Genomic DNA, 14,040 nt, shown 5'->3' with positions numbered 1-14,040 from the left:
ATTCAGCAACTCTGCATAGATTTGGCATGCAGACAAGTGAATATGTCAGACTGGCGGTCGTATTAAATGGTACTCTGGCTCTAAAAAAACAATGTTAAAAAAAAACGATTGAAATTTGTAATCTAAAGCTTTGTTATAAAATGGGATTGTGTTTGAAATATGTTGATTTTTTTACTAGCAGGGAAATGAAGAGTAAGTCATTATAGAATCCAGTGTTTGTGACATGGGAAGGACTACAATTCAGGATAATCTGGTTTCGCAGCATCAGTTTTGACCCTTTCATTTGAAATGCCTTTTTCAAATCCCCACAAAGCATGAAGCTACAGTCCAAAACGTACATTTATTAAGCAAGTCCTCCTTTCATTTGATGGCAAATCTTATTTGTTAACAAATGGAAACCTCTTTAAAGAGTCAAACTGGCTTAAAATTACTTCCTTCTACCACTGTTGAGATCCTTCAAAATAGTATTGCGTAAATATTATATGTAGTCAATATTCTTATTCTACAATATATACTAATACATGAGTAATAAAAGCCAGTTTGTTGCTCCGCCTCCGACCTTCACCGAGTTGTCTTTTTCTTGCCCTTTAAATATCTGAACTCTGACGTCAGCTGATCAGCCACGTAGCGCCACGTCTGCGCGCATGCGCAATGGGTTACACTTGTTTTCCGGGGTCACTTAGTCGGTGTACAGTGTAAAAAAAAAAAAAAAAAAAGCACAGTTGGGCAAGTTTGTATTTTCATATTCACGGAGTTACTACACGGAACACTAAGGGTGGAGTGTCGTTGAGTTCGGTGCTGAGAGGACGTCTATTAAGATGAACTTCTTCAGAGGAGTGATGGGCGGGCAGGCTCCCGGGCCGCAGCCGTCCGGCGCGGAGACGGTATGAAACCAGCACGGCTAGCTTCGGCTAGCTTCGGCTAGCTACGGCTAGCTTGTACTTCCGAAACTGTGTACCTGACAACACGATACAAAACACACACACGTCACTAATTAAACATGTGTTTTGCACACTTATTATTGTTGTTGTGTTCTGTTTCTAAACATGTGAGCGAATGGCGCCTCGCTAAATTAGAACAACTAGCAGGCTAGTTAGCTTACGTAGCATACCTGTCAGATAGCAGTGCTGGCATGCCTTTCTGTGACATATGCTGTTTTTCCTTATGAATGAACGAAAAGACAATTAGAAATCAGATATAAAATCAGCTGTAAATCAATGGATTATATCCGTACATGTTTATTTTCTACAACAAAGTACAATCTAGTAACTTATTAAAAGATGGTAATAAGGATATCATGCTATAAAGCAATATTTCATTGCTTTGCTTATTTATATATTTTTTTGTAACTTTTATCAAATTATTTTTGAATAATTTGTAGAATGTTTTTGTCTTATTCAGCAATCTACTAAGCTACAAAGTGTAGAATCAGGTATTAATAAAATGCACTTTGTTTGATTGTAACGCTTCCTTTCTTCCCTGACAATCCTTTACAGAAATCTTATTGCTGATTATTACACAGAATTGCAAGTAATAGTATAAATTCCTGACAGATTCAGAAGTTGTGTGACCGAGTGGCATCCTCAACCCTCCTAGAGGACCGCAGAGATGCTGTCCGTGCTCTTAAGTCCCTCTCAAAGGTAAAGTGCAGAAGTCATAGCAATGTAGAAATGTAGAGTTCTATATTTGAGAAGAAATTCAATATGAAGGTCATTGTTGTAAACAGTTTGTATTTGTTTTCGTCTTTTTGTATTTGTAAAAAGATGCTAAACAAATAACCCTGCTTCGCCTGCCTTATCATCCTCGTAGAAATATCGCGTGGAAGTTGGCTCACAGGCAATGGATCACTTAATTAACATTCTGCAGACTGACAGGTATGCTGATTGGGTATTGTTTATTCTGAGTTTTTATTTTTTAATTATCTGCTATCAAAAGGGCTTTGTATCTGTATCTAATAAGGGGAAGCGCATGCCCTTTTTTTTGTCTCAAATTCTATTTTAATAAAAACTGCTTTTGGTCATTTTGTCCTGATAACAGATCCGATTCTGAAATCCTTGGCTATGCTTTGGACACATTGTACAACATCATCTGTAATGATGAAGAGGAAGAGCAAGGTATTTACCCCTCCCACAGTAATATAAATAATGCACATATCATTTGAGGATAACACCTGTATCTGCATTGACTGACTGAGCTTTTTGTGTGTTTGCATGTATAAATAAGTTCCAATTCATGCTACCTGGACATCAGTCATTTCAGATTTCCCTCTTCTGTACACCGATAATGACTGTTTCCTGTAAAGACTGTCGTCTCTCTTCTCTTCCATGTTTGTTTTAACCCTGCAGATGAATCAGAAGGTAAAACTCTTTTACTGTGCATGATGCCCCATTTACCACCAACAACACTTGAAAATCATTGGTTCACCTTGTTGTGGGGAAAAAAGAGATGTCGGATGTTGTCGTGGCAACAGCCAGTCGCTTGATTGTACCCGCCACAGTGGTTGAAACGAATGCTCGCGTTTTGGCTGAGGTTTTAAAGTACCCCTTGCTTTTGCAGACATAGCCTCACCTATCGCTGTCTCAGGGAAGCATAAGAATGCTTTCATGGCTGGTCAGTACTGAAACTAAGCTATAAATGTAGCAGCTAATGATGCTAACTAACACAACTAAAATCAGCTGGGATTGAACAAGTTACTAGAAGGTGTTATAGCAGTAATACTTCACTAATACCAGCACATCCCTGAACCCTCTGTCTCTCTGTCATGCCTCGTTTCCCTTTCGTTTCTGTCACATAGCTGTTTGTTTTTGTTTACAGTTCTGTGGCTTAATGTTGCACTTCTTTAATGTGAGAGTTTTGATTTGAGATCTATGCGTTGTTGTTTCATGGGACCCCCCCCCCCCACCCCCAAGACCTTGTTTTTACCAACTTGTGATACATTTCTTTATTGAATTTGTTTTGTTAGACAACTATTTGTTTTTTTTGCTTTTCATTTTACTCCTGCACGCTCAGAAACAAAATTATCTACAACTCAAGCTGCATTTCTGTGCAGAGACAAAGATGATTAGAGCAACAAGAGTGAAACAAAACGGTAAAGACGAGGCCTCAAAACCAAAACAATGAGCTTAAGGACGCTAAACTAAACTGTTCTGTAGAACTGAATGGGGAATTGAGTGGTTTCTACATGCAAAAAAAACAAAAAACTCCGTATACATAGTCAATCTATCCATTATTAACATAAAGATATTGATTATTGGGGACTTTAATGTGTTTTCTTTTTAAGCTGTGACCAGAATAACATTAAAACGTTAATCTACATTGTTTTGGGGTCGAGCTGAATCTGTCAAAACATCCAAAATGATCTACATTGATTTATTAAGCACCGTAAACCAGAACCTGATTACGAGTGAGCGCGTATTCTCCGTGCGGTGGTGTCACTAACCCTGCTGACCCCGTATTCAGTCTACATATTCCTATGCCCAGCATACAGAGTAGATCTTCTAATAGAGTGACCCCACTGGACACCCCCCCCCTCCCGGTTCCACCCTCCACGTGTCCCCTCTAACTTTCGCTGCCTGATTAATTTCCCTCTTCAATCTCCCTCGCAGATGAGAATGCCCAGAAGCAGTCGGATGACCTCGGAGCCCAGTTCACGGACAGGTTCATCCAGGATCCGGAGCACGTGACCCTTCTTCTCGCTCTGTTGGAGGTGCTGCTGCTGCTGCGTTTCTGCTCCAGTGGCAGGAAGTCTGTGCTCTTTCGTGTTTGTGTAGAGCGCTGTCTGACACAGTTATGCCTTTCGTGCAACTTCAGGAGTTTGACTTCCACGTGCGTTGGCCCGGGGTGAAGCTACTGACTGCTCTGCTGAAGAATCAGGGTGTCCAGGTTCAGGGCGTCATTCTGGTCAGCCCCATGGGTGAGTTCCTCCTTCCCCATTGGGTGGAACTTGCTGCTAGCTGTTGTTTGAAAATAAAAAAGCTCATTTCTGTGTCCTTTTTTGAAGGCGTTTCCAGACTGATGGATCTGTTGGCAGACTCGAGAGAAGTAATTCGCAATGATGTGAGTACGACGTCATGACGTCTTTTTGTTTTCCATCGTGCCAGGAGATGCGTGATGGCATGTGCTTCCCCTCCAACAGGGCCTGCTGTTGCTTCAACAGTTGACCAAAAGCAATGCTGCCATTCAGAAAATTGTGGCATTTGAAAACGCATTTGAACGACTGCTCGATATCATTACAGAAGAGGGCAGCAGCGACGGCGGTAAAAGGATCTCGAGATTTCATACAGAAATGTCTTGTAGCGTAATTCCACTCCTCTGCTATAATTGGAAAAGGTTGAGTTGTTGTTTTTTTTGTGTGTGTTTGTGTGTGTGTGTGTGCGTGTGTGTGTGTGTGTGTGTGTGTGTGTGTGTGTGTGTGCGTGTGTGTGCGTGTGTGCGCGGTGTAATTCACCGTGCCCTGATGTAGGCATTGTGGTGGAGGACTGTTTGCTTCTGCTCCTCAACCTGCTGAAGAACAACAGCTCCAATCAGAACTTCTTCAAGGAGGGCTCCTACATTCAGAGAATGACGCCCTGGTTTGAGGTCGGCGATGATAATTCTGGCTGGTCGGCACAGAAGGTCACCAACCTCCACCTCATGCTGCAGGTCAGGCGAATTAGGCAAAAAATAAATAAATAAATAGCTCGATTACAAACGAAAGAAGCCGAGCCGTCGGTTAAATGTTGCACAATGCTTGTGTTCCAAGTTGGTGCGAGTTATGGTGTCTCCAGTGAACTCTCCCGGCGCCACAGCCAGCTGCCAGAGGGCCACGTACCAGTGCGGCCTGCTGCAGCAGCTGTGCACCATCCTCATGGCCACCGGTGTGCCTGCTGACATCCTCACAGAGGTGACGATATTAGATGGAGAACAATATTAGCGTACTCGCTTTTTTTTAGCGGGTCCTAGATTTTAGATTTTGCTCGGGCCACTTTCTTTCAGACCATCAACACTGTATCGGAGGTAATCAGAGGCTCGCAGGTCAACCAGGACTACTTTTCATCCGTCAACGCTCCATCAAACCCACCGAGGCAAGTCGAGCTGCGATATTACGCCTCTTGATATCAGATTCCGTGGCTGACGTTTCTCTCTGATCCTCCTTCCTCCACCCAGACCAGCCATTGTGGTCCTCCTCATGTCCATGGTGAACGAGAGGCAACCGTTTGTACTCCGTTGTGCCGTCCTCTACTGTTTCCAGTGCTTCCTCTACAAAAACCAGAAAGGCCAGGGCGAGATTGTGGCTACGCTGCTGCCTTCCACCATTGACGGTCAGCTATAGCAAAACTTAAAAACTCAAAAGTCAATGTTCTATCATTTGTACGTGTTTGTATGTCACCAAGCAGGTGTTGAAGTATTTATTACCTGATATATATATTTTAGACTTTGTAAAGCCAGAGAACAGACGTGCCGAAGACTTTTGTTGCCAGCTTTGTAAATAATTAAATATTAAGTGACTGAATTCTTCCCCCCTAGCAAATTCCATCTCAGCCGGCCAGCTGCTCTGCGGAGGCCTGTTCTCAGCCGACTCCCTGTCCAACTGGTGCGCGTCTGTGGCCTTGGCTCACGCCCTGCAGGACAACCTTACCCAGAAGGAGCAGCTGCTGCGGGTTCAACTGGCAACCAGCCTGGGAAAGCCGCCCGTGTCTCTGCTGCAGCAGTGCACCAACATCCTCTCCCAGGTAGGACCCTGCTCGCCGCTGCTACCTTACACGCCGATCAGACGGAGGCGCCATCTTGTCGGCGATTAGAACAACGTCATGTCGCTGTGGTTTTGCAGGGTGATAAGATCGTCCGGCGGGTGAGTGACATACATGTTGGTGTGGTTTTGTTGTTGAGTGTTCATCTTGGCTTTGCATCTGCAGTAAGGGAGGGGGGGTCTTGTTGACCCAGTTGTTGGGGGGGGGGGGGGTCTTGTTTTCCTTTTTAACCTTTTTACTACTACTCCTTTAAGCTTAATGTTTATCCACAAGGCGGTTTTTCCTTTTCCTCCTGCTGTTGATTGTGTGTGTGTGTGTGTGTGGGGGGGGGGGGGGGGGTGTCCGGCAAAGGGAAGTCTGTTTTTAAAAATGATCATTTTTATCATGCATCATTCTTTTTATCATTATGGTTCATTCTTCATCTTTGAAAGCACACTTAGGCTTCGCTTTGCAGGATCTTTTGTGATGCTATGATTGATGCGAGTCATCAATCCCTCATGGAGAGGGAATGAAAATGTTTAATTTGTGAACTTGTGTTATTGGAAAGATGGGGGCGGGGCTTTCAGTGCTTTAATTTCATTGTTTTATTCTTACAGGCTAACGCAGCTTGCTTTGTTCCGCATAACTCTGTTTGTACATGAAGAACTTTTTGATATTAACTTTGTGTGTTAACCTCATTAAGTTGCAACGTTTGATACAATTTGAGTGTGAAGCGTTATTGAGTTTACTTGACCTTTCTTACACTTTATAATCAGCATTAACTCCCAAGATGGGAAGAAAATGGGGCTGATTTTCTTGTGGCAACAAAATCAGTGCAGGTTTTAACACCAACTTATATTCAAGCATCTTGTTCCCATTTTTCATCCTTTTTTTATGTTTTCTCTGCAATAATTTTGTTGTCTCAAATCGATTGTGTCAGTCAGTAAACCTGTCGCTTCTCTAAACACCCAATGTGGGCCTCAATTTTTATTTAACATTTCCAATTTTCTGAACTCAAAATGTTTAGATCTCCCTGAAACATTATTTCTCCACCTTCCAAGAGCAATGTGACATTTCCTTCGCGTTCTCGTCTGCTCCGCAGGGCAGTAAGGTGCAGACCAGGGTGGGCCTCCTCATGCTGCTGTGCACATGGATCAGTAACTGTCCCATAGCGGTCACGCACTTCCTACACAATCAGGAGAATGTTCCCTTCGTATCCTTCAAGCAGCAGCGCGGATTGAAACGCAGCCGGCTCATTTAGATAATCGCGATGATAGGCTCAACATTTATGATCTGTAAAATCAAATAAAAACTAATTGTGAAAGATAAGTGTGTGTGGGGGGGACACTCTCCGTGGGTGACTCCTTGACCCTGCGACTCCTGTAGCTGACGGCTCAGATCTCAGAGAACCTCGGAGAGGACGAAAGGCTGGTGCAGGGCCTGTGCGCTCTGCTTCTCGGCATCTGCATCTATTATAACGACAGCTCTCTGGAAAACTACACAAAGTAAGTGTCGGCTCTCCCTCCCTGATAAGAACCAGTAATGATCCAAGTGGAGTGAAATGGTTAATGTTTTTAACGACGTTTATGTCAGACGACCTTCCCTAATTCTTGTCCCAACCATCAAAGTCCGTGCCTCATCTCCAAAACCCTCTTATTGCCTCATTTCTACTCGACCCCACTTATTCTGGTTGTCCCATTATGAGCCGTCGTGTCATCCCCCTCCTCAGAGATAAGCTCAAGCAGCTCATCGAGAAGCGAATCGGGAAGGAGAACTTCGTGGAGAAGCTGGGCTTCGTCACCAAACACGAGCTGTACTCCCGGGCGGCCCAGAAGCCGCAGCCCATCTTCCCGTCTCCGGAGCAGATGCTGTTTGACCACGAGTTCACCAAGCTGGTCAAGGAACTGGAGGGTCAGCCAGAGGACGTGTCCCCAACGTCCACATGCGATCGATTCGTCAGTGGCAGCCGCCCAATCTTGTGATTTTCTTTTCATTGTTGCTGTTATTTCAGGCATGATAACCAAAGCGGTCCACAAATCCAGTGAGGAGGAGAAGAAGGAAGAGGAGGTGAAGAAGACTTTAGAGCAGCATGACAACATTGTGACTCAGTATAAGGAGCTGATCAGAGAGCAGGTAAACGGGGCTCGTTTGTCTGCCGTTATTTATCCAGTTCTACGTACATCTCCTGTTTCTCATTAACGGATGGCTGTTCTCCTCAGGATGCTCAGATCCAGGAGCTGAAAGAGCAGGTCTCATCGGTATCATCTCAGAACGAGCAGATGCAGACCACAGCCGCCCAGCAGCTGTCCCAGATCCAGCAGCACAAGGACCAGTACAACATCCTGAAGCTGAAGCTCGGTCGGGCCGCTCACTCCAGCGCTGTTTAAAGAGTCATCGATGGTTTCGTTTCACGTGCGCTTAAAATCTCCAGGTAAAGACGGCCCGAGTCAGGCGGACGGCTCGCAGGTGAACGGGCTGCAGACGGAGCAGCTCAGGAAGGAGGTGGAGGAGCTCCGCAGGGAGTACGCGCTGCTTCAAACGCAACTCGGCGACAAGGACGAGCTCATTGACGCCCTGGTTAGTAAACGTCTCCGCTCGGGGTCAGGGACGGGGTGGGACCATCGGAGCAGCGGTTGTGATTTCATCGTAACGGCACCGAGCTGTTCCGTCTTTCACTTTGCGATTGTAGAAGGCGGAGCCGTCGCAGAAGGCAGAAAGTTCAGGCGGAGGATCGGACGATACGGAACTGCTGAAGGTGGGATTCAAAACAAAAGCCTTATTTTATTCTATCCTATGATAAAAGCTCGGCTTCAAAGGGTCGCGGTGGAGGTGAATGAAGGCTTGCTGGCTTCGGGGTCTCGATACAAGAATGCCCCCAGACTCGATGTGTTCACTGGTTGAGCTGGTTTGCAGGAGCTGGAGGCTCTGAGAGGACAGGTCCGGTCTCAGTCTGCAGAGCTCGACCGCATGAAGACGGAGAAACAGGAGCTGCTGAGACGAGCTCAGGCTGCGGTGAATATCTGGAAAAAGGTGTTTGTTGTTCCTAAGGGCTGCTGAACGTATGAATGTTCCCCTGGCTTCTATCAGGCCTCTGAGTCGGTGCCCCCCCGCGCCGACGGCTCGGCAGACGCTGCCAAGATGGCCGAACTCGAGCGCAGGTTGGCAGCACAGACGAGTGAGACGGAGAGACTCGAGGTGCGTAGACCAACACTCTGGCGTCTTCTTAGGTTACGGTATCATCCTTTCATCCTCTCCCTCCTCCTGCACTCGTCCCTTCTTCTTCCAGGAGGAGGCGAAGCTGTCGTCGGAGAGCCTGGCGGCGATGGAGCAGCAGCACGCTTCGGCCACCAGCACAGCCGCCATCCTGCAGACGGAGAACGCGAAGCTGCAGCGGGAGCTCCAGGAGTCCAAAAAGGAGCAAGACGACCTGCTGATGCTGCTCGCCGACCAAGACCAGAAGAATGTAGCCCTCAAAAAGAGACTCAAAGGCCTGGGAGAGACGGTAGACATTCACTTCATCTGGTGTTTTAAATATGGCCGGCTTTTTTTCCCCCTAATTGCTTTTGCTTTCAAACCTCACTCGTCCACATTTTTAGAGATCGGAGGTTCACGTAGAATCCATGAAACTATGACTAGATGAGTCGCAGGAAACTACAGGGACACCCCCCACCTCCCACTAACTCATAAATTAGCACGGGCAGCTAAACTCGGCAGAAGTTTGTTTCTGCTTTAGCACAAAAGTGAGTGAGGAGCGATCGCAGCCTGCTGCCGCCCAATCAGAACGCGCGGAGGAATGTCTGCCGTGTTAGAAACTGTCCTTGGGGTTTGTCGCTTTGTTTCCTGACCAATCGGCTGTGTCTTTGTGTGTTTGCTCTAGTTAGACTTTGACACTTTCCCTGCAGGTGGACGATGAAGATGACCTCGACGCGAGGGACCCAACGGACGACGACGAGGAGGAGGACGATGAAGATGAGGACTAGAATGTGGGCGAACACTGAAATAGAGAAAGGAAGAGGAGGTGGAGATTTGCCTGCCCAGAAATCAAGAAAAGACTTTAGAAACTGAAGGCAAGGACGAATATAGTGAAGCGGTTTGTGTGTCCAGCTGCCACACACACACACACACACACACACACACAGACATGTTTTTTGTTCAGGATGTAATTCTCATTGTCAGTGCTTTCATCTCTGCCACTTTTACCACTTCCTGGTGGATTTTACTCGTCTTGTGTTTGATGTCATGTGTTAAGTATTAAGATTACTTTTTTTTTTTTACAAACACAAGTCATTTGGGGAAATCTGGAGACAAGATTAAAAAAAATGCAACCATAAATAAGATTCAATATTTGCAAATATGCTCATTAGCGCTTGATTTTTTTTCCCATCATGCTGTGCTGCACCCACTAGACTCACCTTCAGCATGAGCAGCATCACCCGCTACGCATGGATTCCTCGTCACACCCCCCTCAGCATGTCACTATTTCGGTTGTTCCATTCAACCTGGTCGCTCTGCAATATGCTGCAAAACACTGACAGAAAAGGTGTCAAGACAAGAAGGATATTTTTGCAACTTTTTGTCCAGTTTTAGCATCCAGCTTCTGTATGATATTGTGTAACTTATCGATTTATGAGCCACAGTGAAATGAATAAAGAATCTATCGGTCTGTATGCCTATATGTGGGGAGTAATTGTAGATGAGTTACATTTTACTAAGTCTATAATTAGGCTTTTTTTAAGACTGTAGAACCAGAAGAAAATAGAATTGAAATGTTCCTGATGATGGAATTTATTTAAACCTGACAATTTCTCATTGCCACCCACAAAATAAAAACCTGTGGTGTCCATAATATAATGGTGAGGTTTCAACCAGTGAAATCTGGGGCAGAAATAAAGCATGAGGAAGGTGCCCTTTTGTAGTTCCAACATTTCAACACTAGGGGGCAACAAGTGTCCTCAAATACAGAAATATGAATTTGATTTGGGATTTATTTTTCTGGTAGGGTTAAAATAATATTATCGCACCCTTTTACACTTTATAAGGCCAATATTGGGTATTTCTACCATTAGCTTCATCAGATCACACGCACACACACGCACACACACGCACACACACACACCAGAACACCACAGGTGTAGCTGCAGGGTAATGACCCTTGCTGCGGCCCTTGTCTTCACTCATTCGGCTCGCCAGGCAGGATAATGACAGTTTAAACGCTCCACTAATCTCTGTGTCATTTCCAGGATTAGGAATATGAACCACGTGTGAGCAAGAAAAAAATAAAAAATAAACTTCTGTATCTGTAGATCATCTCTGTGTTTGTGAGTAATTAAAACAGAACTTTACTCCAAAATCGAATCAATAGTTTAAGTATTCTCATTCTGTCGTTATTTTTAGGGAAAGGGTGCACGCGTTTAAATTTAAAGTTTAAACATGCAAATATGGAGAAATTTACGCAAAAAAAGGGAAACAGAAATTCTGAAACTTCGAGTTCCCGACATTTTATGAATCAATTTTACAAACGCGGTGTCAATCTAACCTTGATTGCCTCGCCCCTCCTCATCCTCCTCCTCCTCCTCCTCCAGTGCGCATCCCTCTTCATCCTCCGCCCTCCTGCTCTTGTTTTGACTCACGCCGGCCGTGGAGCGTGCGGGACGGGACGGGACGGATATTATCCGCCTTCTTCTCTCGTTTTTTGTTTTTGTTTTTTTTGGGGGGGGAGAAACTCTCAAGGTCATGACTTCTAAATGAGCATCATGCAGTAACGTCGGGTGTTCTCAGGTCTCCACCCACGCGAGTCCTCCCACGGTGGAAACTGCAGCACCTGCGGGCGCGCCGCGCCGCGTGGCGGTCGCGTCGAAGGTGAGTTCACGCTGCACGGTTTCACACCGGAGACAACCGGAAGCGTTGTCTATTTCTGAGCTGCTGTTTAATCATGCGGGACAACAAACTCCAAGTGCGTGCGTGTGCGTGAGAGAGGGCGCGCGTACACGACAGGGCATAAGGTCTTTTGGCCAAAATTGTACAAAATAAAATGACTAAAGCCGCGTCTGGCTGCCCTGACATGAATAAGATTTGTGATTAAGTCTACAGACAGGAAACAAACAAAGTGTTTGTTTACCTGTTGCCTTCCACCGACCTAAAGTGTTTGTTCAAAGTGTTCACAAATACAAACAACAATTCCTGATGTCGTCCCGGTCCGTCCGGAACTCTCTCTTCTCTCTTCGCTGTGCCACAAACGCGATCCAAGACGGCGCTGCTTATCTCTGGTATGTTATCACACAGACCGGTAACGCATACTTGAGATTCCCCTGCGTTGTCCGACCTATAGCTGTTTGATATGCAGCAGTTTAGCTCCTGATTATCTTAAAAAAAAAAAAAAAAAGATTCTTTATTTTTGTCTTCATCTCCTTTTCTTTTACTCTGTCCCTCTTGATCTGATCTGATCTGAGACGCAGGTGTCAAAGTCCTGCCTGCTGTAAAATCCGGTGTGAACGGAAGGCGTGCGTTTGAGGAAACGGGGCCCTTAGATCTCGCTGCTCCATCGGACTGTCGAAGGTTTGTCTCCGTCATGCTGCCTGACAGCGATAAAGTGATCGCCAAATATGACTTGCAGCCTGAATACCAGACAAACGCGGCGTCCTGTTTACCACAGGAGCAGAATCGACTGATCCAGGCTAACTTGTTATTTAAAGATCTCTTGGAAACTTGAATTTTGAGTAATTGTGGAAATATACAAATGAATAGAAATACTTCTGCAGCCTGATGTAGTATAGTTTGTTTCTTTCTGTTTATGGCAAAGGAGAAAAAGTCCAGATCTGCCCTCTGAGATGCGTCTTTATGTTTAATTCTGAGGTCTGTAGCGAATCATCGCATCTTAAGACAAACAGGCTGAGGCAGCCGATCTGCCGCTGCATGTGAAGGATGATTACTGTACGTGTGCTGACGATGGATTGGAAATCCCAGAACGCTCTTATGTAACTGGAGAGTCTGGGGTCGGTTCATGTCACGCAGATTTGCCGGAAGGTCTTCGGTCTTCGCCTGATGACCCACCGCGTGACCTTCCCAACGGTTGTCCTGCACGTTTCTGACATGGCAGCTGGTGGAGGATTATCTGCTGTCTCCTCCACGCGGGGCGAATGGTGGTGATTATTAAAAAAGAGAGAGAGAGAAAGCGGTCATCTCTAGAGTGGTGCTCTGGAATATTGGGGGGGGTCCTCACCGTGAGCCAGATGGATCAGCGGCGTCTGATTCATTATTCATGAAGAGCACTAGATGGGCTCTTACACTGGTGTGTGTGTGTGTGTGTGTGCGTGAGTTCACCATATTGATTCCAGGCCCCTAAAGTAACTCTAATGGTTGTACTTCATGAAAAATGCCGTCGGAGCAAACGACTGGCTGCTGCTCGACGAGGCGAGTGACACTAATCACGATTAGTTAATGAACTTGAGCCCGACAGAGCTGCCCCATCCTGTGTGTCACCATGTCGTAGCCCCCCCCCCCCTAATGCACTGCTAATATGGCTGATCTCTTTAGTAGTGGCTTCCCTCGGCCCGATTGCCAGCCGTTCTCTGCAGCACTGAGGCTGAGCCTATATAAAGACCAGCTATAATCCCCTTGAGGCACAGAAAGTGAAACTCGCCTCGACGACGGTTGCCATGGAGGGACGGAGGCCTCGGCTGCTGAGGCTCGGTGACGCCGTTTTAATAGATCAGTTCATGGATAGAAATGTTGGTCTCTCAGTAACTAGGGAAGGATCAGAAAACTTTAGGGCGACTTCTATGACGTTTTATCTCCATCAGACGATCCGGGCTTCTTGAAATACTTCCCAGTGCTAATGGCACGCGAGACTGACTCGCCCCGTCGTCCTCTCTCTAATGTGATCACTGTGTAACGGAGCCTTCATCCGGCGTGCAGAGGCTGGACCCGATTTACCGTCAGCCAATAAAGGAATTGATTTGCTTTCCAGCTCATCAAACGCCGCAGATGTTTGTTTTGGTCCAGACTGCCCGCCGCTTGTGTGTGTGTGTGTGTGTGTGTGTGTGCGTGCATTAGTGATCGTAGCCGTGTGTGTGCACGAGTCCACGTGTAACAAGTTTCAACTTGCGTGCGATTCGTCCTAGGAAGTCCGATGCGTTCCTTTGATGTTATTTCGGGGGTTATTATAATAATTATTATTGGATGGACAAACCGTCTCTCGCTGCCAAAGCCGATGGAAGCAGATAACGCTGCGAGTGTTCCAAGCAGCTGTGTTAATGGAGATATTGGCGTGAATCACACATGAAAGAATGCGGTGCGCGGGCACGGGCACGTAGTCGGTGCGCGCCGCCACCCG

At 46.0% G+C, this 14,040-nt stretch overlaps 1 protein-coding gene across 1 annotated transcript; it reads left to right on the top strand.

The window, feature by feature from the left end:
* Positions 1-679: 679 nt before the first annotated feature.
* On the top strand, positions 680-10,821 carry LOC137914610 (general vesicular transport factor p115-like). The gene is made up of 27 exons (XM_068758126.1): positions 680-884; positions 1,554-1,640; positions 1,810-1,874; positions 2,038-2,114; positions 2,346-2,357; positions 2,557-2,610; positions 3,606-3,706; positions 3,811-3,913; positions 4,001-4,056; positions 4,136-4,256; positions 4,463-4,641; positions 4,742-4,882; positions 4,975-5,063; positions 5,146-5,300; positions 5,506-5,711; positions 5,810-5,830; positions 6,811-6,921; positions 7,095-7,213; positions 7,438-7,619; positions 7,720-7,841; positions 7,928-8,066; positions 8,140-8,285; positions 8,398-8,463; positions 8,622-8,720; positions 8,796-8,903; positions 8,995-9,210; positions 9,611-10,821. The coding sequence occupies exons 1-27, from the start codon at positions 819-821 to the stop codon at positions 9,686-9,688; spliced, it is 2,919 nt and encodes a 972-aa protein (XP_068614227.1). The 5' UTR covers positions 680-818; the 3' UTR covers positions 9,689-10,821.
* The last annotated feature ends 3,219 nt before the right edge of the window (positions 10,822-14,040 follow it).

This window comes from Brachionichthys hirsutus, unplaced genomic scaffold (genome assembly GCF_040956055.1).
Source record: "Brachionichthys hirsutus isolate HB-005 unplaced genomic scaffold, CSIRO-AGI_Bhir_v1 contig_257, whole genome shotgun sequence".
Classification (NCBI taxonomy): domain Eukaryota; kingdom Metazoa; phylum Chordata; class Actinopteri; order Lophiiformes; family Brachionichthyidae; genus Brachionichthys; species Brachionichthys hirsutus.
Note: the sequence above shows the minus strand (reverse complement) of the source record. Positions and strands in the feature narration are given on the sequence as shown.

What these genes read in the sequence shown, in the direction of transcription:
- LOC137914610 (XM_068758126.1), top strand. Translation starts at nt 819, where the DNA reads ATGAACTTCTTCAGAGGAGTGATGGGCGGGCAGGCTCCCGGGCCGCAG. An exon ending in TAAGAATGCTTTCATGGCTG is followed by an intron (nt 2,611 to 3,605) that starts GTCAGTACTGAA and finishes TCTCCCTCGCAG; the next exon opens with ATGAGAATGCCCAGAAGCAG. An exon ending in ACGATACGGAACTGCTGAAG is followed by an intron (nt 8,464 to 8,621) that starts GTGGGATTCAAA and finishes GCTGGTTTGCAG; the next exon opens with GAGCTGGAGGCTCTGAGAGG.